This window comes from Podarcis tiliguerta, assembly GCF_965153285.1.
Source record: "Podarcis tiliguerta genome assembly, chromosome: Z".
In the NCBI taxonomy this organism is placed as follows: Eukaryota; Metazoa; Chordata; class Lepidosauria; order Squamata; family Lacertidae; genus Podarcis; species Podarcis tiliguerta.
The window spans coordinates 10452314-10476715 of record NC_139553.1 but is presented as its reverse complement, the minus strand read 5'-3'; the positions used below and the strand labels follow the sequence as shown (position 1 = coordinate 10476715).

General features: G+C 46.0%; 2 protein-coding genes across 10 annotated transcripts in view; one reads left to right on the top strand and one right to left on the bottom strand.

The window, feature by feature from the left end:
- FBXW2 (F-box and WD repeat domain containing 2) overlaps window positions 1-9855 on the bottom strand; it is an 18902-nt gene extending 9047 nt beyond the window's left edge. Inside the window, exons 1-3 of one of the 5 annotated variants that reach the window (XM_083424436.1) lie at window positions 9751-9855; window positions 5992-6100; window positions 4891-5400 (exon numbers count right to left, since the gene is read on the bottom strand). In XM_083424436.1, the coding sequence (XP_083280562.1) occupies window positions 4891-5380 (490 nt within the window). In that variant the 5' untranslated portion in view covers window positions 5381-5400; window positions 5992-6100; window positions 9751-9855. Of the gene's footprint in view, window positions 1-4890; window positions 5401-5991; window positions 6101-9520 lie in introns of all 5 variants that reach the window. The other 4 variants (XM_083424432.1, XM_083424434.1, XM_083424433.1 and 1 more) reach the window with 4 other exon arrangements.
- On the top strand, window positions 6661-24402 carry SLC2A8 (solute carrier family 2 member 8). 5 transcript variants are annotated; one of them, XM_083424429.1, is made up of 14 exons: window positions 6661-6795; window positions 8035-8099; window positions 8757-8856; window positions 10155-10364; window positions 13312-13464; window positions 15737-15899; window positions 16676-16882; window positions 17529-17628; window positions 18389-18600; window positions 19798-19944; window positions 20194-20302; window positions 20689-20865; window positions 22382-22527; window positions 23053-24402. In XM_083424429.1, exons 5-14 carry the CDS (start codon window positions 13370-13372, stop codon window positions 23191-23193), a joined length of 1497 nt encoding a protein of 498 aa, XP_083280555.1. In that variant the 5' UTR covers window positions 6661-6795; window positions 8035-8099; window positions 8757-8856; window positions 10155-10364; window positions 13312-13369; the 3' UTR covers window positions 23194-24402. The 5 variants fall into 5 exon arrangements, with proteins under 5 accessions (XP_083280555.1, XP_083280553.1, XP_083280554.1 ...); XM_083424427.1 differs by lacking the exons at window positions 6661-6795; window positions 8035-8099 and having other exon boundaries at window positions 8624-8856; XM_083424428.1 differs by lacking the exons at window positions 6661-6795; window positions 8035-8099; window positions 8757-8856 and adding an exon at window positions 9092-9108.

Below are 24402 nucleotides of genomic sequence, written 5' to 3'. Positions count from 1 at the left end.
AATCTCCTATTCAGATCTTGGTCTTGCTATAACATCACTAAGCAGCTATAGACAAGCCTTCCAGCCTCAGCCCACTCAGTGAAGCTGAATATTGGAAGATCCAGGACAGATAAGAAAAGTACCGTATTTTTCGCTCTATAAGACGCACCAGACCACAAGACGCACCTAATTTTTGGAGGAGGAAAACAAGAAGAAAAATATTCTGAATCTCAGAAGCCAGAACAGCAAGAGCGATCGCTGTGCAGTGAAAGCAGCAATCCCTCTTGCTGTTCTGGCTTCTGGGATAGCTGCGCAGCCTGCATTCGCTCCGTAAGACGCACACACATTTCCCCTTACTTTTTAGGAGGGAAAAAGTGAGTCTTATAGAGCAAAAAATACGGTACTATTTCAAGTGGTGAATACCTGAACTATGGCACTTGCTCCTACAGGAGGCAGTGGTGGTCACCAACTTGGGATGCTTTCAAAAGAGTAGACAAATTCATGGAGGAAAAGGTTCACAATAGCTATGTTCTGCCTCCACAGTTGAAAGCAATAAAGCATCAGAATACCAGCTGCTGGAAACCTCAAGAGAGGAGAGTGCTCTTGTGCTTGAATCCTGTTCATGTGTATCCTGCAAGCATCTGGTTAGCCACTGTGAGAAGATGGACTGGATGGGCCATAGGCCTGTTCCAGCAAGGCTCTTCTTATATATGCCACCTCCCAGTAATATTACTTACTCTGGCGATTTATATACAGGCAACTTCCCAAAGGGGGGGGGGTCATCATGTGTGTCGGCAGGACACGCATAAGCCCTCCCTCCCACTTCTGGGGCTGAAAACTGTGCATGCACCAGCGGTCATGTGTTCCTTGAACGCACACAAAATGGGAGTTGCTTGTACCAATTAATTATGAGAGTCCCTGAGTGGTGTGCAAACAACTCCACAATAAAGATAAAAATCAGTTAAAACTATAAAATCAGAATTCAGTTAAAACACCTGCTGAAATATTTAAAATGTCTTCTGTAGGTGCCGGAATTTCAATATGTAGGGTGCCCTGACCTCCAATGAAAGGGAGTTCCACAGTATTTGGCCTACAATGACAAAACATTTCTAAGGACACCTTAAGTGTCTGATGAACAATACAATCTACAAAGTAGTAGGAATCCAATGATAACATTATGTAAGAATAAAAACAGTAGATAAATTCAACATGTAAAACAGTCTAATGTGGATTTAAAGGCCTGAGGAAATGTAGGAAGACCTCTCCTGGTACCAGAGATAGTAAATAGATGCCTTCTTCAGGAATGAGATCTAAAGGCAGGTGCTACCATTAAGAAGACTCTCTCCTCAGTTGGAAACCACCTCACCCAGAAGGTAGGGTCTTTGAAGATTATCTCAGCACATATGCCATCTCGGGTTGAGTTCCTGAAGGATCACCTCCTCCAGGTCCAAGACATGTACAGCTTTGAAGGGAAAGCAGTGCACAACCTGGTGATTACAGAATAAATGATGCAAGGAGGGAGTTGCAGCCCAAGATAGGGAAAGAGATAGTAAGGGAACATCTAGCTACTTTAAATGAATTCAAATCTCCAGGGCCTGTAGAGGTGCACCCAAGGGTACTAAAGGATCTTGTGGATGAAATCTCAGAACCTCTGTCTATAATCTTTGAGAATTCTTGGTGAATAGGGGAAGTCCCTGTGGACTGGAGATGGGCAAATGTTCTCCCCATCTTCAAAAGGTGTGGGGGGAGGGGAAGCCCAGGTAACTACCTACCGGTGAGCTTGACATCAGTAGCAGGAATGGTCCCAGATAACTAAACAGTTGGTGAGCAATTAGAAAAAGATGCTGTGATTACTACAACCCAGCATGGGTTTCTCAAAAACAAGTCATGCCAGATGAATCTCATGTTTTTGATGAAGTTCCCAACAGCCAGAAAACTGTTAAAATGTCAAAAAAAAGAAAAAGCCACACAAACAAAAACGCCATTTTTTTTTAGCAAAAACAAAAGCTCCAAATATCACCTCTGTGTTGCATGGGTGCTTGGGACTCAGCAGGAAGCCTCTGATTAGCAGCGGGGGACTCAATTTACAAATGGAACACACTCAACAGGAAGCAGAACATGTTCCGCTTCCAAGGCAAAATTCACAAACCAGAACACCTACTTCCGAGTTTGCAGCATTCTGTTTCCAAGTTGTTCATAAACTAAGCTGTTCTAAAACCAAGGTACCACTGTATATGAAACTGCTGGGGATAGTTATTGGGAGTTACGGGTTGAGGTGCAGGCCTCGGCGATGTATTTACCTCACTCGGTCCCGTGTGAGAGACAGACCGCAACAGCAACTTAACCCACAGGTATGTCAAACATCTCCTTCTGATACCTCTTGAGTAACACGTTGCCTGGGAAAAACAGATCTTGCTTCCTCCCAGACAACTGATGCACATTCCTTCCTAATATGGCCTTGAACATTGTTGTCTGACATCTGGCCCCAGTAATCAACAACTCAGCCTCACTGGTGTGAAGTGCAGAGGGTAAAAATGAAGCCCCTGGAATTTTTTTTAAAAAATTTTTTGGGTATAAATATTTAATATACATTCCCCACCTCTAAGACTGCCAATCTTCCAGTGTCACCCACCCTTCACATTTCACCCTCAATTTTACATTCAACCACATCATAAATAAATAAACACAATCCATCTCTCTTCTTTTCTGTCTGAAAGTTTCAGAAGCCATCAAGATGGTATATACTATGGTCCATCCTGTCCCTTTCACTGTTCTTATTTCCAACTTTAACCTACAACGGTGTGGGCCAATGTAATCTCAACAAAATCTGTATCTCCTCTCCATCCTCCCCACTAAACAAATAAATCTTCCTGGAGTCCATCCTGCCAATCCTCTGTTCCATTACCTCCAACTCCAGTTTTTTCTCTCTTCCAAGTGCTTAACAGACAATCAATCCAGTTGTTGCCCATCTTTTCTTCTTTACTATTTTTATTTCATAATGCAAAGTTCCAAGGGGTGGTCAAAATCCCTCAAAAGTCTTGAGGGGAGTGATTTTAAGTTTAGTCTGCCACGCACAAAGAAGGGTTAGGATTTGTGGGCTAAAATAGAATGTGATTTCTATCCCATCAAATTGATTTTGTAACAAGTCCACGTTTCTTGTAGTAAAATAACATCAAAAGATTTAATAAAACTAATAAATTCAGGGTCATTGGCCTTTTTCCTCAAGCCCACAAGGTTCCAGGAAAGGATCTTAAACGTAGGGTCACTTGGTAGTCATTTGATTTCAATTAAGTGATCCCATCAGTTACCATTCCCCTTGCCCTTTTAACTATTCCTAGGAATCAACACCCTAACATCTTCACTACAGCAAATGGTTAATTGCCTCTCCTTGCTGGGCTTGCCCTCCCCCTTACGGACCAGGTTCGCTGTTTGGGAGTGCTTCTGGATCCAGCTCTGTCACTGGAGGCTCAGGTATATACAGTGGTTGGAAGTGCCTTTTACCAACCGTGACTGGTTCAACAGCTATAGACATTCCTGAACTGGGAAAGTCTGACCACAGTAGATCATGCATTGGTTACTTCAAGATTGCAATATGCTCTATGGGGGGCTTCCCTTGCACTTGATCCGGAAGCTGCAATTAGTGCAGAATGCTGCAGCACAATTGCTGACAGGAGTGAGGCCTTGTCAGCATATAGTGCCTGTTCAGTGATCTGCACTGGTTACCAATTTGTTACCAGGCCAAGTTCAAGGTGTTACTATCAGTATATAATGGCCATAATAACTTGGGGCCAGTTTACCTAAGAGATCAGCTTACCCCACGTGTGCCCACTTGACCGCTTCAATCAGCGGAATTGGTAGTACCACAAGTGCCATATAATACCCATTCTGCATTTGTAAGAACTCAATCATTTACTGTGGCAGCACTTACACTTTGGAACTCCCTGCCTATTAATAGCAAGCAGCTGCCTTCACTGTATTCTTTTAGGTGCCTGCTAAATATATTCTTGTTTAGACAAGCCTACCCAGATGCTTAGAAAGTTGATGTGAGTTTTAGCATTTCAAAGTTTTGTGTGTTTTAAAGTACAGGCACAACCCCTTACACGTATTCGACTCATGTGCAACCGTATACACACACCGGGAAATTAAAAATAATTCTATTCAAACCTGGAAATGGCAAGAGAGCAGGAGAGTCCCCATGGCTTGCAAGGAAATGATTTTTTTCTATAATGAAGGCCTGAAAAAGGCGCATGGGGGCCCTGCTGCTGCTGCACCATCATGCTCACCAGCTGAGAACTGGGAAAGCCACTTCGCAAGTCCTGTCTGTGCAGCTTTCCCAGCCTCTCTGGTGAGGAGTGGGGGCTGCGCTGGAAAGAATCCCTTCTATATCCACCTAATGAAGAACAAAAGCTTTAAAATGTGTCAACAGGGCTGCAGGTTCCAAATTCATGTGTGGGAAGCTGAAAGGCAGGAAGCTGTTCCTTGCAGCGGGCTCAGCTGCGCGGCTTCCCTATCCTTCCTGCCAAGATTGAAGGTGAAAAGGGGAGGAAGGGAGTCTTCATTACCCTTTAGATTAGAAGGGAAGGAGCAGAACAAGGGCAAACAAAAGTGGATGTGGGGGGGGGGAGGAGAACAAAAAACAAAGCCACTCAAGCTCCCCACTTACGCACATTTCATTTATGTTTGGGGGGGAACGTAACCCCCACGTAAGTGGAAAGTTGCCTGTATTATTGTACGTGTTCCTAGGTATAATTTTATTGTTTTATCTTTTGATGTATTTTGAAAAACCAAGTGTATACGTTTTGTGAAATAAATAAATAAATTGGTGACTTCCTGGCTCACAGCCCTCTCACACACATACACAACACTAATTCTCATTGCACCACTACACCCAAGCCATTTGGGCCATCCTACCTGTACAAAGAAGTCCATCTTTATAGTAAAGTGCGTACACTCTGGCACTGTGTCCAATCAGTGAGGAGGTCTCAAAGGCTTTGTGGTCCTCTAGTTGCTTCATCCTTAAGATGGCCTTCAAGTACACCTTCTTCCAGTGCAAAGCATCTTGAACAGAGTCATCAATCTGCCAGCCCAGTTTTCTACAGGCAGTCTGCCACACCTCCATACAGGCACTTATGACCTTGTTCCATTGCTTAGAGACGAGGCAGCACGTGAGTAAGGTCTGAGGGTCAAGCCATTTTAACAAATAAAAACTGAGTTCCAACGGGAGGAGTTTGAGGAAGTCCCGTTTGAGGAGGGTCTCTAGGTTATTGGAGAGGTGCCTGAGCTGGATAGCCCCACTCAAGCTAATCAGGTGATCCAACGACTCATTTTTCTGCAAGTCCGTCAGAGAGAGAAACGTAACAGAAATATTATCAAGCCATGCTTCAAAGTCCTTTCTCTCCATAAGGTTATGAAAACATTTACCTGTGGGACATCAAAATACAGTATTAGTTCTGCTCAAAAACCAAATATGAACATCTTAAATAAAAAATTAAAAATGACACACTCTGCCTCAGATGCACTTCAAACAACAACATGGCACAGGGCAGTTAATATAGAAAAACCAGCAATGTACAATGTGAAGGAGAACTCCCTTTTAAACCGAATGTGCAGATCACAACATGCAAAAACTGTGGGATTTTTGTCTGTCCAGTGCAAAATATAGTAGTGCCTTTGAAAGCCTATGATTTTCAGCTGCCAGTCCTTATGTTTGGTTTCACATGGCATGATCAAAGGAAAACAAGGGACCCAACATCAATGTGACATCAGGTGCCTGACAGGTAGGTGTCTCAGCTCTCCTCTCAGACTTGGTCCAAAAGGTTTGGGGGAAGGCAAGTCTCTGGACTGCTAGCCCCATCCAGGTCCCAACCCCTGGTTTAGATTTATCAGAGGACCTTTCCACAGACAATTGCTGAATGGATAGCCGAACAGCAAGGAGTTGGACCGCAATGCATATTGGTTCCACCCAACTTTCTTCGCTACCTAGCATTTCAATGGGAAAGAGGGCATATTTACCTTAAGTAGTTGTCTGTATTATCAGATAGTTGCTTAGCAGGTAGCTGCCAATTGTCTTCTTGCTCCTCAGAACCCGACAGGGATTGGGATTCCTCTGGGGCCATTTCTTCTGTAGGTGTAACAAGAACCATATAAGTCACTGAGGCCAGATTTTCTCCTCTTCTCCAATCACTGCATAGTGCTCTAATGATTCCCAAACCCACTACTGTTACCACTCACTTTTGACCACACCTTAACTTTCCAACCTAATTCATCTGATCAAGGGATATTTCTTTATAATGACTAGGATTCTACGTTTGCTGTCTTGGGAGTAAATCCCATTGAAGCCAACTGGACTTGCTCCAAAGAATGTGTTAAGGAGTTCTGTAGTTCAATAAAGGTTCTTGCAAAGTATGTGTTAAGATCCAGGTGTTAATACTTGTTTTGCGAAAGACTAGGTAAAATTTTGTCAAACTGAGATAAGACAATAATCCAAAGTAGTAGAGGGGAGAAAGGTGAAGTTTATAAAAACTTAAAAGATATTAATGATTATTTTTTAAAATGTTATTTGGAATTAGATAATAAACTAAAAGTCATAGCTTATGAGGGTGTAGAAGCTTTAAAAAATAAAATAAAATTATCTTATTTAGATTATTGACAAATGCAAATGTTATTTTTCATCAATATCAGAAGCAGAAATCAAGCAAACTATTCTTAAAATGACAACTGGTAAAACACCACGATTTCCTATTGAATAATATAAGACATACATTGATCTACTAGTACCAAAACCTCATCAACTGTATGAAGAGATGTGTGACAAAGGTATTTTATCAATGGCATTTAATCAAGCTTATATTACAGCTATACCAAATCAGACAAACTGAGTAAAGTTGATACAAAGATTTTAACAACGACCCAAGCAAATAGAATTCAGCAAGTAATAGTGGTGGTTACGGAGAATGACCAGACTGGCTTTATAAAAATGAGGCAGCAAATAATATTAGATTAGTGGTGGATTTGTAAGATTTAAATAAAAATAAAGACAATTTTTAATTATATCATTAGGCAAGAAATGATTTTCAACAATATTTATGTATGTAACGGTAAAGGTAAAGGGACCCCTGACCATTAGGTCCAGTTGTGGACGACTCTGGGGTTGCGGCGCTCATCTCGCTTTAGTGGCCGAGGGAGCCAGCGTACAGCTTCCGGGTCATGCGGCCAGCATGACTAAGCCACTTCTGGCGAATCAGAGCAGCACACGGAAATGCCATTTACCTTCCCGCTGAAGCGGTACCTATTTATCTACTTGCACTTTGACGTGCTTTCGAACTGCTAGGTTGGCAGGAGCAGGGACCGAGCAATGGGAGCTCACCCCGTCGTGGGGATTTGAACTGCCAACCTTCTGATCGGCAAGTCCTAGGCTCTGTGGTTTTTATAAAATGGATAAAAGTAGTGTATGACTCACCTAAATCTAGAGTTAAAGTGAATGGTATCCTGTCCACCACCTTTTCACTGCCTTGAGGAACTAGACAAGGATGTTCATTTTCACGTTTGCTTTTTAAATAATTGTTTAGAACCCCCTAGCTTGCGCTGTTAAGACAACATTGTGAGATTCACACAGCGGTTCATAATTCAGTTGAATATAAATTGATTTTATTTTCAGGTGGTACCAAACTAGTATTCCTATATTGATGCAAACAATAGATGCTTTTGGTAAAATATCAGGATACTTTATTAACTGGTCCAAAAGGAATTGATGCCATTACGTGAAAAATTGATTACTCTTTCAGTTAAGGAATTATCAATTCCGGATTTGCTCCAAATCTATTATATAACTAGGTTTAATGCCAAGAGACATAACTCAATTAGTTACAATTCATATAAACAAAATAATAAAAGAGGCTTCTTTAGTTATTGATAGATGGGAGTCATTAAACCTTAACCTTAGGGGAAGGTTGATTCCTTTCAAAATGTACATTATTCCCAGATTTATCTCTATACTACTTGCTTGTAAAAAAGCCAAACCCTTCAAAAAACCTTTTCCCTTATGTCACTATTTAGATTGCAAGCCTAAAGACAGAGTTATGTTACTTTTGCTGAAGCTTTAAATTGCAAAGTGCCTTTTGGTGAGTATCTTTTAAACACTTAAGAATTATTATTATTCTAAATATAGGGTGGGGGGAAGGGCAGCATTTAACAAATAAATGGGAGAGATGACGTTAATGGGGGGTGAGGTATAAAGTAGATAGCATGCCTCATGCATATTTTTTTCTTTCAAGTTGGGTCTTGACGTGGAATCAGAAAAGTGGATTGCTTTTATAATCTTTGGCCACAGTACAACAAAGAGTTGAGCACACCTAAATTTGCACTGAACTATTGCCATTTATTTCAAAGTACTGAGTCTGTACAATTGTGCATTAGTGCATAAAGGTCAAAATGTAATAATAATAATAATACGTCTCCCATAAAAGAGCACACACACAAGTGGCATGGAAAACACTCTTTATCAGCCTATGCTCTTAGGTTTCTGGATCTGATTCTGGAGACGAAGGATGGGGGAAGGGTCATAGCTCAGTAGTAGAGCATCTACTTTGCATGCAGATGATTCCAGGGGACCTGCCCATCTTGAGTTAGGGCTGGGAGTGTCCCATGCCTGAAACCCTGGATAAGTGTAGTTGGTGTGGCAATACTGAGCTGGATGGGCTAATGGTTTGGGTATAAAGCAGCATCTTATATTCCTACTGTTGTCTGGGAAGCAATCCATGCATTTGATGTTTTTATAGAGAGCTAGATTTTAACAAGTGCCTGGCGTGCTCTGGTCCATGGGGTCACGAAGAGTCGGACGCGACTAAATGACTGAACAACAACAACAGATTTTAACAGGTCAGACTATTTCTCTAGCCCAGTCTATGCTGACTGGTGGTAGCTCCCTAGAAAGGAAGACCCCTTCCACCACCTGATACATGATTTGTTTTTCTTTTAAGGTAATTATGACAGCATTCAACCTATCTAGAACATTCTACATCCAAAGCATATAGTCCAACTACATTTGATGCTGGCCAAAGGATCCCGCTTCAGGAAACACCTGTGACCGGATAGTGTTCACACGTGAAAATTGCCTCTGAAAAGCCTGGGGTGGGGAAAACCCCCATGCTAACTAGTTCAATATCGGAGAACAAGAACAGCCATATGCGACATGCAGAGTCTTGTGGAATCTGCTGGGCGGTCTCCAGATGTTACTAGACTACAATTCCCCTCATCCCTAGCTAGCAGGACCATCCAGCGACACCTGGGGAGGGACCTGAGGTTGGGAAAGGCTGAGCTAGAGTGTCGCACCCGTGCCCGCGAGACCAGGATTCAAACAGCTGCCCAGTGGGGATAAAACGGGGAAGGGGAGAATACGCTGATCTCCCGGGAATAAAGGAAGGGTGTAAATAGGATAATACATAATAGCTAAGAATCAAAACACGACGCCGATCCCATCATTCTGCACCCCCCTTACCCCCTTCTCAATCCCGGGCCCTCCCGCAACCTCTTTCGCACCTACCTCAACGGAGACCTCTCCTCAACTTCACCCCAAAGGGCGCAAGTCTCCCTTCCACCCGCCCCGCCCCCTCAGCCCCCCTCCCCACTGCAGGCGGTCTCTATGACAACCCACCTGAGCCCCGCCCCCTTCCGCCGCTCTCCTCAGCCGCGCTCCCTCCTCCCACCGCACTGCCCCTCTTCTCTTCCCGCCCCCTCCCGCCCACTTTATTTTTCGGGGGCGGGGGGTCCAACCTTTCGCCGCCGGGTCCCAGCAAACACTCTACCACAGGCACTTCCGGCGTGAGCACCTGACGTCATATTCCTCGCGCCTCTTTCCCGCCCCGGATTTTAGAGTCACTTCCGTCCGGAAACGGAAATTTTTTTAAAAGTCTAACTTAAGGTACCCATAGAGATAGAAATGTAGAGCATTTTCTGAACCACCGATATAAAATGTGAATGGTGACACCATTGGACATGATTCTCTTGCACTGCTACAAAGTCTCTCGAAATTCTCACTAGAGACCGACGGCCCTCCAATGCTCTTTACAGCATTGGAAAACCAGTTGAAATTGAGAACGGGAGTTGCCATTGTGTATTGTTGACGATGTGTGGCTCTTCATTTTCCTATATCTTTGTTTTTTTCTTTCTCCTTCCAGGGCACAAGAGAGGCCGAGCCGGAAGTACAATCACATGGGGGAAAGGATTTAATCGACTGAGTTTCTGGTCCGTTGTTATTTTCCTCTCTACCCTGAAAACGTGGTCCCAACTGTTTAGTTCCGCCTTGCAGTTGATTCTCAAGATTGTAGTTGCCGGCTTTTAATTTGGAGGTGAAGAGGGATGCTTTAGTCCTTGGACGGGAAGGGAAGGTGAGTTTGCGCCGCCCAAAGCCTTCCCCATTATTTTTTCCTTACATTATCCCGCTTTCACCCTCCTTTAACTAGATTTTAATTCATTCTCTCTCCTAAATTCCCTAATTTTGCACGCTTTCTGCCGGGTCCTCCGGTCCGAGGCTATTTTAACAGTGTAGCGTCGCATTCTGTACTTCCACAGGGGTCTTGGGGAGGGGTTTTCCCAGGCCTGCTACTAAAGTTGGAGGCTGATCCTGGGACATGACCCACGACTTCTCTGGTGAAACAAGTTTTGTGCGTTGGGGGGTGTTGGATTGTGAGATGACACCCAAGAAGAGCACTACAGATATGGTTAATAGCGCCTATGTGGTGCCAGAGAGAAATAGTGCCTTGTCCCTTGTGTGCCAGTGAGGGACGTGTGTCTTCCTTTGTGGGGTTCTCTGACTGTGGGGTTCCTGATGTTCCGTCTCCCTCAGCAAATGCCCGCTTTGCGTTTTACTAGCCCTTTGGAATTGCAGTACTTTTCAGGCTGGCTGCCTGTTTACTCAGTCCATCCCTCTTGCCTAACAATACAGGGCAGAAGAGCATGGGCGTAGTCAGGGCTTTTGTTGGGGCGGGGGCAGAACCGACGTGATTCGTCAGTTATTTCCATTGTTTTACTTGATGTAGGGACGGGCAGCCGCCCCTCCTGCCCCCCCCCCCACCGCCGCTTTGCTACGCCCATGCAGAAGAGTGGTGATCAGCAAAGATCAGGAATTGAGTCATAGCTTGTCACGAGAGGGAGCGACCCAAACTGCCTTGAAGATGGTGGTTGTGAGGCCACTCCCAAATAAATTTCCCTAGATCTTGAAATTGTTTCAGCTTCAGGGCCAGTTGCAAGTGTTACCATTTGGGGCAAGGTGTTCAGGCAGGTGGTGGCTGTCCAGGTGTTATTGGATGACCCAGATTAGAGGGAGACTGGCACAAAGTGATCCCCATTAGTTTGCTGGCAGAACATGGATTTGCTCCTAGATTTCTCTAGCTCAAATCTGATGCTCCACGGGAAAGCATGTGATTGACTGAACAAATACAGAGTGCCTTTTCTATGATAACATCACACCTAGTCTCCTTTCCCAACCTTTCTGGATTGCTTGATACTCTTCAATAACCTTTTTGAGAAGGGGCAGCTGGAACTGTACCAAGTATTCTCATTATGGGCCCCCTCTAGATGTCCTTTTTATCCTGCATTCCTGGTGATTTGTACTCATGATGGTATCAGGGCAGTTATACATGATCCTGTTTCCCATATTGTTTTGCGCATGTGCATGCCCTGCTAGCTTCCTGCTGAAATGTGAAAATTTTTCATGCCACAAACGTTCAGGAGGAGAGGGGCTTTGTTGTAGTAGCTGTTATTGTGCTGAAGTTCCCCTATAGATGGCAGTAAAGTAGTAACAGTGAAAAAGCATTGCAGAAAAGTAATGAAATGCACTGGTACAGTGGTACCTCAGGGTAAGTACTTAATTCGTTCCGGAGCTCTGTACTTAACCTGAAACTGTTCTTAACCTGAAGCACCACTTTAGCTAATGGGGCCTCCCGCTGCCGCCGCACCGCCGGAGCACGATTTCTGTTCTCATCCTGAAGCAAAGTTCTTAACCGGAAGCACTATTTCTGGGTTAGCGGAGTCTGTAGCCTGAAGCATATGTAAACCTGAAGCATATGTAACCCGAGGTGCCACTGTATGTGGATAATCTAGTATGAATCCAGCACTAATGCTCTGTTCAATGACATGTTGCAGAGTACACCCACCTACCGCAAAAAAAAGCACCAGTTTGGAGAGGATGTCATGAGACCTGCAGTCCTATTGGGATTCGGTTGGCATGCTCTGATGAAGTAGGAATAAATGGGGGAGGGGGCTGAAGTGGGATAATCTGGGTTGGAGGAGGATTAGGGGTACCTCCCCTCTCCACCCCAAGTCCAGTTGCTTTGGAAGGGGAAGCAGCTATGCCAGCTCTTTCCTCCAACCTTGCTGCAGAGCAGGAAGCATCAGTAAAAGCTAGGAAGGCTGAACAGGAGGTGGCAGCGACTGAAGAAGACCCTGAGCAGGAGGGTGCTGCCTTGCCCTCTAGCATCAGGATTTGCCTTCACAAATAGTAACAGATCCACAGACCCCAACAGAATGCACATTTGCAGTTCCAACATCGCCACAAGGCAAGATAGTGAGGGCACTATGTTTTAACAGGCAGAGTGTAGAAACTTGTTGGAACATTTTTGGTGCTTCCATCCAGTTCTGAATAACTTGCTCTTCTCCTGAGCTTCCCAAGTCTTGGGTCTGCTGCTGAGCCTGTACTTCCAAGTAAGAGCTTCTGCTTGCATGTGTTGGATGGGAGTCAGGACAGTGCCCTACAATCCTGCCCAGCAACAGTGTCCTATACTTTTTGCTTTACACCCAGCCTGATGAAAGCCTTTCCTAGCTTCTTTGAGACCTTTCCTTTGGGTATATTAACAGTAGTTTCCCACTGTTATTTTTGGATCATTGAGGGTTATGGTGTTCTCAGTTCTCAGAGTACCAGTCCTTACATTGCCAAAAGGGTACCATCCACTCATACAAGAGGGAGGTATCTGTAGGCTCTGAGGAACCCCCTGGCCTCCCTGTAACAAAACCTAGCCCACTGAAGTCTCGAACATGCTCAGGATCCATAGAATGCTGAGTGTGTTGAGATGGAAAACATGGGAATGAGAGGGAATGAAATGGAGTGCCCTGGAAGAGGGCATGGCTGGCTAGCTGGAACCCTGAACAAGAGCAGTTCATGCTACAAAGTTTTGTTTCAGTTCCCCCTTCTGGCCAGCTGCAGTTTTGTCTCATTTTCAAAAATGAAGGCAGCAATGTATGGCTGAGGAAGCAAAATAGGTCACAAGACTTTCATTTGCTACTTCTTGCTTATGATCTTCATCTCCCCCCTTCTCTATTTTTGGTTCTACTTTAAAGTCTTCAGGGCTAAGAAACAGACATCATTTGCTGGGCAGAATTGAATTCTCTGCCACCAATGGGAGATATGGCATCTGAGGAAACCAGACCCCTTTTGAGTACTGAGACAGAACTGCCTGCTCAAAGACCCTCTCCGCTGGAGATCTATCTGAGGTGTGTGTATTTATCTGGCTTTTGCTTTTGGAAAACCGTCAAAACGCAGTTGTTCTAGTTATGCCCTGCTGGCCAGGAATATAAGGCTTTGCCAAATATGGACTGAGAGACAAAGAGGACAAGATCCTAATGTTGGTTATCTACAAGTCCAGTAGCCAGCCTCTGTCCCTCTGCCCCTTTGCCCTCACACTGTATCAGCTGTTTGTAATGGAGTTTAATGAATGACACCTCTGCTTGCCAGATTCTGAATTGTTGGCTCAACAGAATCACCCTGAGAGGTTTTCCAGATCTGATTGAGAATCTTGGAACAAGAGAGCTTTTCTTCTAAATGCATAATCTGAGCTATTTCTGATGTTCAGGCATGCCAATCCTTGCACAGCCCAAATGGCACCATTTGTACACAATATAACAGCAGGCTTGGACGGGGGAGTGTTTAGTGGGGGGGGGGGGGTCCCAAGGGAGGGAAACTCTTTCAAAAGCAGGCCAGTGACCACTGAGCATGCTTGTTATTTGTGGAATGTTGACTGCTGGGAGAGAGATTCAGAAGGTGAGGAAATGGAATGGATAATCCATGAAAAGGGCATGTCTGGCTAGAACACTCCATTCTGCAACATTTGGTTGCTGTTTTTCTTTTTTGGTGTTTTCATTGAGTTTTCTACCACAATCCCAAGATGCTGGTCAGTCATCTCCATTTGAAGACCCTATCATTGTTTTGTGTGATAGAAGAAGAAGAGTTTGGATTTGATATCCCGCCTTTCACTCCCTTTAAGGAGTCTCAAAGCGGCTAACATTCTCCTTTCCCCTCCTTCCCCACAACAAACACTCTGTGAGGTGAGTGGGGCTGAGAGACTTCAGAGAAGTGTGATTGGCCCAAGGTCACCCAGCAGCTGCATGTGGAGGAGCGGGGAAGCAAACCCGGTTCCCCAGATTACGAGACTACCGCTCTTAACCACTACACCACACTGGCTCTCAGCTGGATGTGAGTGTAGAAGCAACTCTCCCCTCCTGCAGTTTCCAGCACCTTGTATTCAGAAGCAGACTGCCTCTGACAGTGGAGGCAGAACATTGTCATTTTGGCTAGTAGCCATTTATTGGCTTGTGAATTTGCCTAATCTTTTAAAGCCATTTACTGAACCAGCTTTACAAATGGGACCTATTGGGTGACAGTAAAAGGTAAAAGACCTCTGGATGGTTCAGTCCAGTCAAAGGCGACTATGGGGTGCAGTGCTCATCTTGCTTTTCAAGCTGAGGGAGCCAGCATTTGTCCACAGACAGCTTTCCGGGTCATGTGGCCAGCATGACTAAACTGTTACTGGCGCACGGAGGACCATGATGAGTGCCAGAGCGCACAGAAACACTGTTTACCTTCCCGTCACAGTGGTAACTTTTTATTTGCTTGGAGACAGTATCGCCCATAGAGAAGATGTTATCAGTTATCCCTAATCACGTCTTGTTGCCACAGCCGTGCCTTCATAATTGAGTGGGAGCTACACAGCACATCCCTTCCTATTGTCTTACACCAGGGGTGGGGAATGTGGCCTCTTCATTTGACCCTTGGAACTATTCTGGAACTATTCTCTGGTCCTGTGTCTCCCACTCCTCCCGGCCCTGTTTCACACCCATAATATTTTTGCCTGGCAGGAATTAGTCCTTTAACTTTGACAATGCCCCTTGGTGGAACTGGGAAGTATCCCCCATCTCAATCCCTGGAGGCCAGCTGCCAGTCAATGTAATGGACTGACTTGGTATAAGGCAGTTTCCTGCATGCTTAAATATTTGTGTGTTTGGGTGCTGAACTAAATAGATGTAGCGATGGCCACCAACTTGGATAGCTTCAGAAGAGGATCAGAGAAATTCATGAAGGGTGTGGCTATCTGTGGCTACTAGCTGCAGTGGCTATGCGTTCTTCCTCCACTGTCACACACCTCTGAATGCCAGTTTCTAGGAATCACAGCTAGGGAGAACACTGTGGTGCTCAGGTCTTGCTTGTGGGCTTCCCAAGACATCTAATTGGTCACTGTGAGAACAGGATGCTGGAACAGGTGGACCATTGGCTTGATCCAGCAGATTGTTCTTATGTTCTTAAACAGTTTCTTTCAAAAGAAAGAGTCAGCGGAAGCACTAATACATCTGCATCTGCAACTGAAAGATCTGAAACAAAAGCGTGTGATCTTTTCAGGTGTCTGCTGAGCTGCATCGTCTGCAAAAAAGGGCAGCTGTTTGTGTGTCTCTTCCCCCACCCCCATATTTTTCATTTTCACTTCTTGTACAGCAAGGTCCAAAATCAGAATCTCTTCCTGGCTACGTTTGCTGCTGTGCTGGGACCACTAAGCTTTGGATTTGTCCTTGGCTACAGTTCGCCGGCTATTCCGAGCCTAAAGAAAGTTAGCAACCCGGAATTAAGGTTGGAAGACATTCAAGCATCTTGGTTTGGGGTAAGTCTTCTGCTCCATAAGCAAAGGAAGGGCAATACTTCAGTGGCAGAAGATCATAGGTTCATTCTCCAGCATCTTCAGGTGGGGCTGGAATTGTCCCCTTCCTAATACCCTGCAGCACGGCAGTGTTGGCAGCACCTCACTAGATGAACCCCTGTTCTTCTGTTGGTTTGATAATATGGGGTGGAAAATAAATGCTTATTGACTTGTGCCAGAGTATAGAGACATAGGAAGGTTTATTGAGTCAGATCATTCTTCCATCTAGACCAGCACTCTTGAATGTCAACAGCTCTCCAGTCTCTACCTGAAGGTGGTGCATAGGAAACTGCCTCCTATCAAATCAGTACATCGGCTCATCTAGCTTAGTACTGTCTGCACTGACTGTCAGCAGCTCTCCATGGTTTTAGGCAGAGATTCCCCCACAGTCCAACTTAGAGATGCTGGTGATTGAACCTGGGACCATGAGCATGCAAAGCTGATGTCCCACCATAGAGCTAGGGCCCCCTCCCTTAAAAATAAAGGAGGATTCTAGTCCTCAATAGTTCTTGCTGAATCAAACAGGAACATAGGAAGTCACCTTATACAAACCAGGGGAGAGGTGTGTATGTCGCCTCCGAACACTTTGTAGGACAGGTCAGATATAAATGTCATTTATATTGTGCCATCATTGCATACACCAAATCTTGGGTTAGTTAATGTGATCAAAAGGTGCAGGAATCTACAATCAGAAACCGTTCAGTTGTGAGAGTCAGTTCCTTTTTCTTTTTCTTTTGCAGTCTGTCGTAACGCTGGGTGCTGCAGCAGGCGGGATTCTGGGGGGATATGTCGTGGATAAATTGGGCCGGAAGCTTACCCTGATGCTGTGTGCCATCCCATTCGTTTTTGGCTTCACAATCATAATCTCAGCTCAGAATGTCTGGATGCTTTATGTGGGCCGGCTACTGAATGGCTTGGCCAGTGGGGTAACATCCTTGGTGGTCCCGGTAAGAGATGGCCTGCACTGTCCTTTTTCATTGCAGTTTTGTGGAAAGAGAGCCATCTGTTGAATTTCAGAAGCTGCATTTTACTGAGTTGGAGACCATTGACCCATCTAGCTCAGTGTTATCTGTTGAATAGTGGCTAGACATGACAGACGACACAGCTATTTCTCCAAAGCAGCTCTTTATTTTGTAAGCTGGAACAGAACTGAACAGCAAACAGCTCAGCTGGCCTGCTTTTATAGGCAGCTGGCTGTCAACATTGTAGCAACAACAACCCAGGGTTTCCCGCCTAAAATAACTGACGTGGACCTGAGTGAAAACTATCTACAGTATCCCCCTGCTGGCCCAGGGTGAGAACTTCAGTACATAACACCATCTATTACAGATATGGGGAATTTCAGGCCCAGAGGCCTAATTGCACTGTTAATTAGGGAATTTCAGTACTTGATTCTGATTTTGTCACCTGTATCTACATACACCTGTCTCTGATTACCTTGATTCTATAAGAAAAACGGGGATACATTATTGGCCCCCCTCTCTTTTTTCTTGTTGTATTGAAAAAATGCAAAATTCTGCAAATGCAAAAACAAATAAAATATACCCTGTATGACTTGAACAAGACTCCCTTCCCCTTTTGTCCATGCTGTAGGTATATATTTCTGAAATAGCCCACTCTAAAGTTCGAGGGATGCTAGGATCGTGCGTTCAGCTGATGGTGGTGACTGGCATCTTGGGAGCTTATATAGCAGGTACACCCATGTGGCTCTGTTGTGTTCTTGGGTTTGCACATTTTCTCTTGCACACATCATCATGGGCTACAAGTACACCAACCAACATCTGTGGATGGAGTTGCCACAGAATGTTGTGGGAAACTGAGTGGGAAGAGGGAGTGGAGTGCAGTGGTACCTCAGGTTAAGAACTTAATTCGTTCTGGAGGTCCATTCTTAACCAGAAGCTGTTCTTAACCTGAGGTACCACTTTAGCTAATGGGGCCTCCTGCTGCTGCCGCACTGCCACCACGCAATTTCTGTTCTCATCCTGAAGCAAAGTTCTTAACCCGAGGTACTATTTCTGGGTTAGCGGAGTCTGTAACCTGAAGCGTCTGTAACCCGAGGTACCACTGTACCTTGAAAGGAGAGGGTATGACTGCCTGCTTTCATACCTTTGAGCATTTTTGCTTGGGTGGAAAGTGTCCTTGAATTCTGATCATGCCTCTTGCTTGCCTGGATACTGGGTAGAGAGTTGGTGTGTGAGAATGTGTGCAGATACTAGCCTACTGTATAAAGGCAATATCTGCATTCCTTTCTCACATTTGCCTCTGGCCTCACCCACCACGGGCGCCAACAGGCACTCTGTCTTAACGGAATACATCACTTGAATGCTGGGGGAGCTGTTTGCAGCTATAACGTGACCAGCTTGCATTTAGCCCTCTGGGCGTGACAAAAGCTGCCAAGTGTCCTTTATTCCTTGCCCCTAAGAATGGCTCTGCTTTTGGGTCTCCTCCCTCAGGCACAGGGCTGGACTGGCGCTGGCTGGCTGTACTGTGTTCCGTCCCACCGTGCTTGATGCTGGGACTTGTGGCTTTCATGCCCGAAACGCCTCGCTTCCTGCTGAGCCGGAATCAGCGGCCAGAGGCCATTGCTGCTCTGCAGTTCCTGCGGGGGCCCCTGGTGGACCATGAGTGGGAATGCAGGGAGATTGAAGTGAACACCGAAGGACAGGTAAGTGGAGCCGGAACCGTACTGAAACCAGGCACGTTCTTGGGTTGCAAGGGTGAGAAAGGTGGCAGGAGAATGAACCTGCCTCTTCTCCCTCCTAGCTCAGCTCTCTCCAGCTTTAGGCTTTTTAGGGGAGGAGAGTGGAAGCCTGAAGTGTTTGCCATCTGCTCCTCCTAGTATAGGGATGCAGGTGGCGCTGTGGTCTAAACCACAGCCTAAAGCTTGCCAATCAGAAGGTCGGCGCTTCAAATCCCCATGACGGGGTGAGCTCCCGTTGCTCAGTCCCTGCTCCTGCCAACCTAGCAGTTCGAAAGCACGTCAAAGTGCAAGTAGATAAATAGGTACAACTCGGGCGGGAAGGTAAACGGCATTTCCGTGTGCTGCTCTAGTTTGCCAGAAGCGGCTTAGTCATGGAAGCTGTATGCCGGCTCCCTTGACCAGTAAAGCAAGATGAACACCGCAACCCAAAAGTCGTCCACGACTGGACCTAACGGTCAGGGGTCCCTTTACCTTTACCTTTTACCTCCTGGTATAATCTGGCAGATGCTAACTGCCCCCTGACATTCTTTTGCTCTGCTGCTGAACTGCTCAGTAGTCAACCCCTTGCTGGAACTGCACAGGAATCAGCAGCAGTTTTGCAAACAGAACAGGGGGTGGCCTGGTACAGCCACTTACAGTCATGTCCACCCTGTCACAGCTGACCTGCAGGGGGGCTGGGGTGAGGTCTGCTTTGCCCCTTTGCATTCCCTGTGGCTAGCCAGCAGGATTGAACTTGCTGCTCGGCAGCTGATGAGTGCGGAAGGTTCAACCCTTCCCTTTGTAGGGGTCTGCATTGTCATCGTGTTTCTCCCTGCAGGGAACATAGTGGCGAAGCAGCAATTGGCAGCGCTGAACTCTCTGCTCCCCAGCTGATGAGTGAAGGGTGCAATCCTCCACTCTGCAGGGGTTTGTTTTGCTCACGTTTCCCTGCAGGGAGCCTGCTGGCAAAACAGTACCCAGCAGGATTGACATCAGCTGATGGGCAGGTGGGCATGGTTTTGGAGAAATGGCCCAGCTGGCCAAATTGGTTGTCCTCATGGGCCAAGATTCCTAGTTCAGTCCCTGACATCTGCAGCCAGGGTGCTGGGATCTCTACCTCAGACCCCAGAGGGGTACAGTTGCCCCTCAACACTGAAACACTGGCTATGTCTTCCTTTGCAGGAGGAGCTGAGTCTGGCCGAGTTTAAGAATCCAGCCATTTACAAGCCATTCTTCATTGGTATCGCCATGATGTTCTTCCAGCAAGTGTCGGGGATCAATGCCATCATGTTTTATGCGGAAACCATCTTTGAAGAAGCCAAATTCAAGGTGGGGGGCTCCTCTGTCCTCTTAACACCTTGGATGCAGCCATTGTCATTCATATCTTGGTCAGATGCCCAAGAACTGGACACAGTATTCCAAGTGTGGTCTGACTAAGACACAATAGAGTGGTACTATTACTTCCCTTGGGCTTCTGTTGATGCAGCCTAGAATAGTATTAGCTTTTCTTTGCTGCTGCATCACACATTTTCAAATATTTGAGTTTTTCATTTATTTCTTGCTGTTGTGTGTTTTCAGGAGAGTGGTGCTGCTTCCATCATTGTGGGATCCATCCAAGTCTTTTTCACTGCTGTGGCTGCTCTTATTATTGATAGAAAAGGTCGAAAAGTCCTTCTGGTCGTATCAGGTATTGCAGAAAAGCTATCCTTCCAGTGTGAAGTGTAGGATTCTGTGCCTTTGCAGGTTAATTTAATGTGGAACACCATGAACAGCTGGATAAAATTGTCTGGTGGTGGATGTCCAGCAAGGCAAGCTTTTATGTGTTTGAAATAACTAGCCTTAGGGCCTTAGGCCAGTGGTTGGACATAATCCCCAGCATACCCCGGCAGGACACACACACACTCTCTCTCTTTGTGCTTGTGTGTGTGTGTGAGAGAGAGAGGGGGTGGGAGGCAAAGGATGCTGAACTAGATGGTCCATTGTTCTGATCCAGCACAGCTCTTGTTACATACACTCTTGTTCCCAAACCGTATAACTAGGTGTTCTGTTAACTATTTGTCTCCTCTTTCCCAGGGTTCATTATGGCTATCAGTGCTGCCATCTTCGCGGTCTATTGCAAAATGGCTCTCCCAGTCCCCATCAACTCCTCCCATGCCAACCCACCAAGCTCCATTCTGAGTGCTGCTGTTGTGGAAGAAGATCACCACCTTGCGTGGTTGGCGGTATTGAGCCTGGGCCTCTTCGTCATGGGTTAGTGGGCACTTTTGCTGCGGTTGCTGTACCCGCAAAAGCTAGTCTATATAGATCCATCCACCTAGAGAATTCTGGTTTTTTTGGTGCCTTGAGGAGTTTCCCAGCCACGTAGTAAAGGTTGAGTATGCTTTGACTATGTGGATGCTTCCCACACCAGAATGCCCTCTCTGCTGCAGCAGCAGGTGATGCAGACACAGGAAATACACATGTCGGAAGAGTCCTGTTTGATCATGAGAAAGCCCTTGATTCCTCCTCCGCTGGAATCCAGCTTTTTTGAGGTCAGATTAATGACCTGCTTATTGGTAGCCTAGTGTTTGTGGAGCATAGACCTTAGGGGTAGGGAACCTTTCTTCAGCCAGAGGGTCACATTGGGGGGGGGGGGCAGTGTTCCGCAAGGGTCATGTGCTGGTGGTGGGTGGGGCCAGAGCAACACATGTTCAGTTTTACAATAGGCTGGTTTCTACACACATATTCAGACACCTCTCTCTATCCTTCATCCATGCAAGCAAGTGGCATGATCTGAGTTCAATGACACATTCCGGCCAGGCAAAAGTGTGCAAGGAGGGTGTGGGTCCTGGGGTCTTGAAAGCTAGGTGGAGGGGGCTCTTTTGAAGATGCTGTTGGGGGAGCCCCTCCCTGGGTAGTACAACCTCCTCCACATTGCTATTGCTGCTGGCTGTTTGCTTGCATTGAGCTGCACTACTGCTCAGAAAGAGACAACATATTGTGTGAGTGGTGGTGGATACCTCTCCTCCTTACCATCACTGCTTGCTGACTTGGAGAAGGGCAGGCAAACAGGAAGAGGCAATGAGGAAGGAGAGCAGCAAGGTTGGGTGGCTATGGGGGTTGTTGTGTACCTGCTGTGGTGTGGTCTTAGATACTTGCCAAGCAATGGCTACCCCCTGATGCCAGTCCTGGGCATAGAACCCCTGCCTCACTCAAGTCGACCTCTTAAAAGTACCCTTGCATTATTATTATTTTCAAGTGTGTTTACCCTGCTCTTCATCCAAAAGGCTCCCAGGGCAGCTTATGAAAAGTCCCTGCAGTCTTGCACGCTGCATGGCATGTCATGAAAGGAAAAGGATTGGGAAAGGAGCAGGGGGAAGCAAACCTGGCACTATTTCTTTCTTATAATGGCAGCTATGATGGGAAGAGTCAAATGAGCAGCCAAAAGTTGCTCCTCTTTAAGCTGAGCTGGTGGAGTGAAGCTGCCTCTCTTCTCCTCCTTTAGCCCAATGAAATGGCTGCTATCATGTGACTGTTGATGGAGAGAAGAGCCTGATGGACGCTGGCTTCCAAGCTGAACCAGTGGAGTGGCTCTGCTTCTCTTCTCTCCTTCAGCTACAGCCTGTTGCTAGATAACATGTGAGAAAGAGGGGAAGCCTTGTCTAGTTGTATCTTTCAGGTTTCCAATCAGGGTTGCCTGTTCATTACTGATCTTGCTCAGTTCAGGGAAACCTCTACTAACTGTGCTCTCAACGAGTTCACTTTCTCCTTCCTCTGCAACCTGCAGGCTTTGCCTTGGGCTGGGGCCCGATCCCATGGCTGTTGATGTCTGAAATATTCCCTCTCCGAGCTCGAGGCGTAGCCAGTGGGGCCTGCGTCTTAACAAATTGGCTCATGGCTTTTCTGATCACCAAGGAGTTCCATGACCTCATGGTAAGCAAGGATCACATCAGAATGGTTTGCAGCAGGAGTGGGAACAGTGGCCCCCATTTTCTTTTCAGCAACCTTCTGGGTGCCAGTGGCAAAACTGGGTTGTTGGATTCTTTTTGCCTACCATATGCAAGGATCCTGCTAGGGTGAAAAGCGGTAACCACACTGTGACGTAGTGGAAGGACTAGGAGTCTCAGCTGCTTACTGAGAGCTCTCATGCTTACTGAGAGCATCAACCTGTGTCTGCAGTTACTACAGACATGCTAGGTTACTGCATGCAGGAATATTCTGGATGAGAAAACATGCTCTTACGTTAGGCATGGGGAACCTTTGGCCCTCTGGATGTTGCTGAAGTACAACTCCCATGAGCCCTAGCAAGTGTGGCTGATGGCCAGGGATAATGTAAGTTGTCATTCATCTACACCTAGAAGGCCACAGGTTCCCCATTTGCCATCTCAAGAGTACAGCTCAACCACCTTGGTACTGCTTCTGGTTCTTAATCAGACATCTCTTTCTCTTCTGCCCCAGGTCTTCCTGACGCCTCATGGTACTTTCTGGTTGTTTTGTGCCATGTGTTTCTCCAACGTGCTCTTTACCATACTCTTCGTTCCTGAAACAAGAGGGAAAAGCCTAGAAGAGATAGAGGCCTACTTCCAAAGATCACATTAGCTGTTTGCAATCTTAGTGGGAGAACTTTCCCCCTTGGTCTTGGACTTAAGGTGTGGGTGGTGGTGGCTGGTGGGACCCAACCCTTCTTCAGAGATTTGCACAAATGTAAAGTCTTCACCAGGTTCAACTGGGTCCAGAGAACTGTCTGGGGTGTAGGTGTGGTCAAGATGAAAGGCAGGTTCATTTTGTGTGGGCAATGACCTACCACTTTTCGTTATTACGGCACTACATACAGTAATACAGAACGGCAGGCACTGTTCAGTTTTCTGCCATCTAGAACAAGGTGATTAAGAATTGGTTTTGAACAAAACATTGCTTTTCTCTGTTCGTTGGCCATGTTCTGTGTGGCCAGCCTTTTCTTCTTCTGCTGAGGACTGTATTCCTCGGGGGTGGGGGGTAACCTGATGGGAGGGTCGTCCTGGTAGTAGGTGGGGCTAGAGCCAAAAGTGGGTGCCCTCTCCCCTGGGCTCAACCCCTTCCTCTTTCTGCCATCACTACCCCTCTCTACTGTCACTTCCTTTCTCTCTGTGTTTAGAAAGCTCTCACGAACTACCTTCTAATTCTGTGTAATCTAGGCCTACTCTATGGGTGTAGAGGAGTGAGGCAAAGAGTCCTGAAAAGGCACATTGAGCAATGCACACAGTGTGCACAAAAAACCTAGCAAAAGAGGGAAACTGGGTCTGACTTAGCCAACGTCACCAGACTATTTTGCACCCCCAAGGTTTCTCTCACAAACAGCAGCATTTTAAAATGAGATGCATCCATGCTGTCTGAAGTGGTATGCTACCAGTTCTTTCCATGGGATGTGTAGATTTTAATGCAGAGGGGTTTAAAGCAGCCAAAGGTTTGTTCTGATTTGCACACGAAACATTATACTTTGGCAATCACGTGGGATGATATTTTTAAATGAATGGGTTCGGCATACTGCTGCCCACTATTGCCCCCTCCTCTGGTTCTTGAGTCCTGTTCAGGAGGTTAGTAATGCTGAAACTGGGAAATGATAAATCTCATTCCCATGATTGCATTTCTTGTCAATCTCTGCCCCAAGGCGACTCCATCTAAAATCATGTGATGGGGTGGGTAGGGATTGGACCCAGTTCTGCCAGTAAGGTTCCAAAGTCTTCATTTCCAGACTTCTAATCTTGTTTTATGGAATAAAGATTCAAGGATATGGTGCTATGTGGAATAAATATATTGAATTCCATCTGA

Coding starts and splice junctions, on each gene's coding strand:
- SLC2A8 (XM_083424429.1), top strand. CDS start 13,370: ATGGGAGATATGGCATCTGAGGAAACCAGACCCCTTTTGAGTACTGAG. Junction 19,945..20,193: donor TTGAAGAAGCCAAATTCAAG/GTGGGGGGCTCC, acceptor GTGTGTTTTCAG/GAGAGTGGTGCTGCTTCCAT. Junction 20,303..20,688: donor AGTCCTTCTGGTCGTATCAG/GTATTGCAGAAA, acceptor CCTCTTTCCCAG/GGTTCATTATGGCTATCAGT.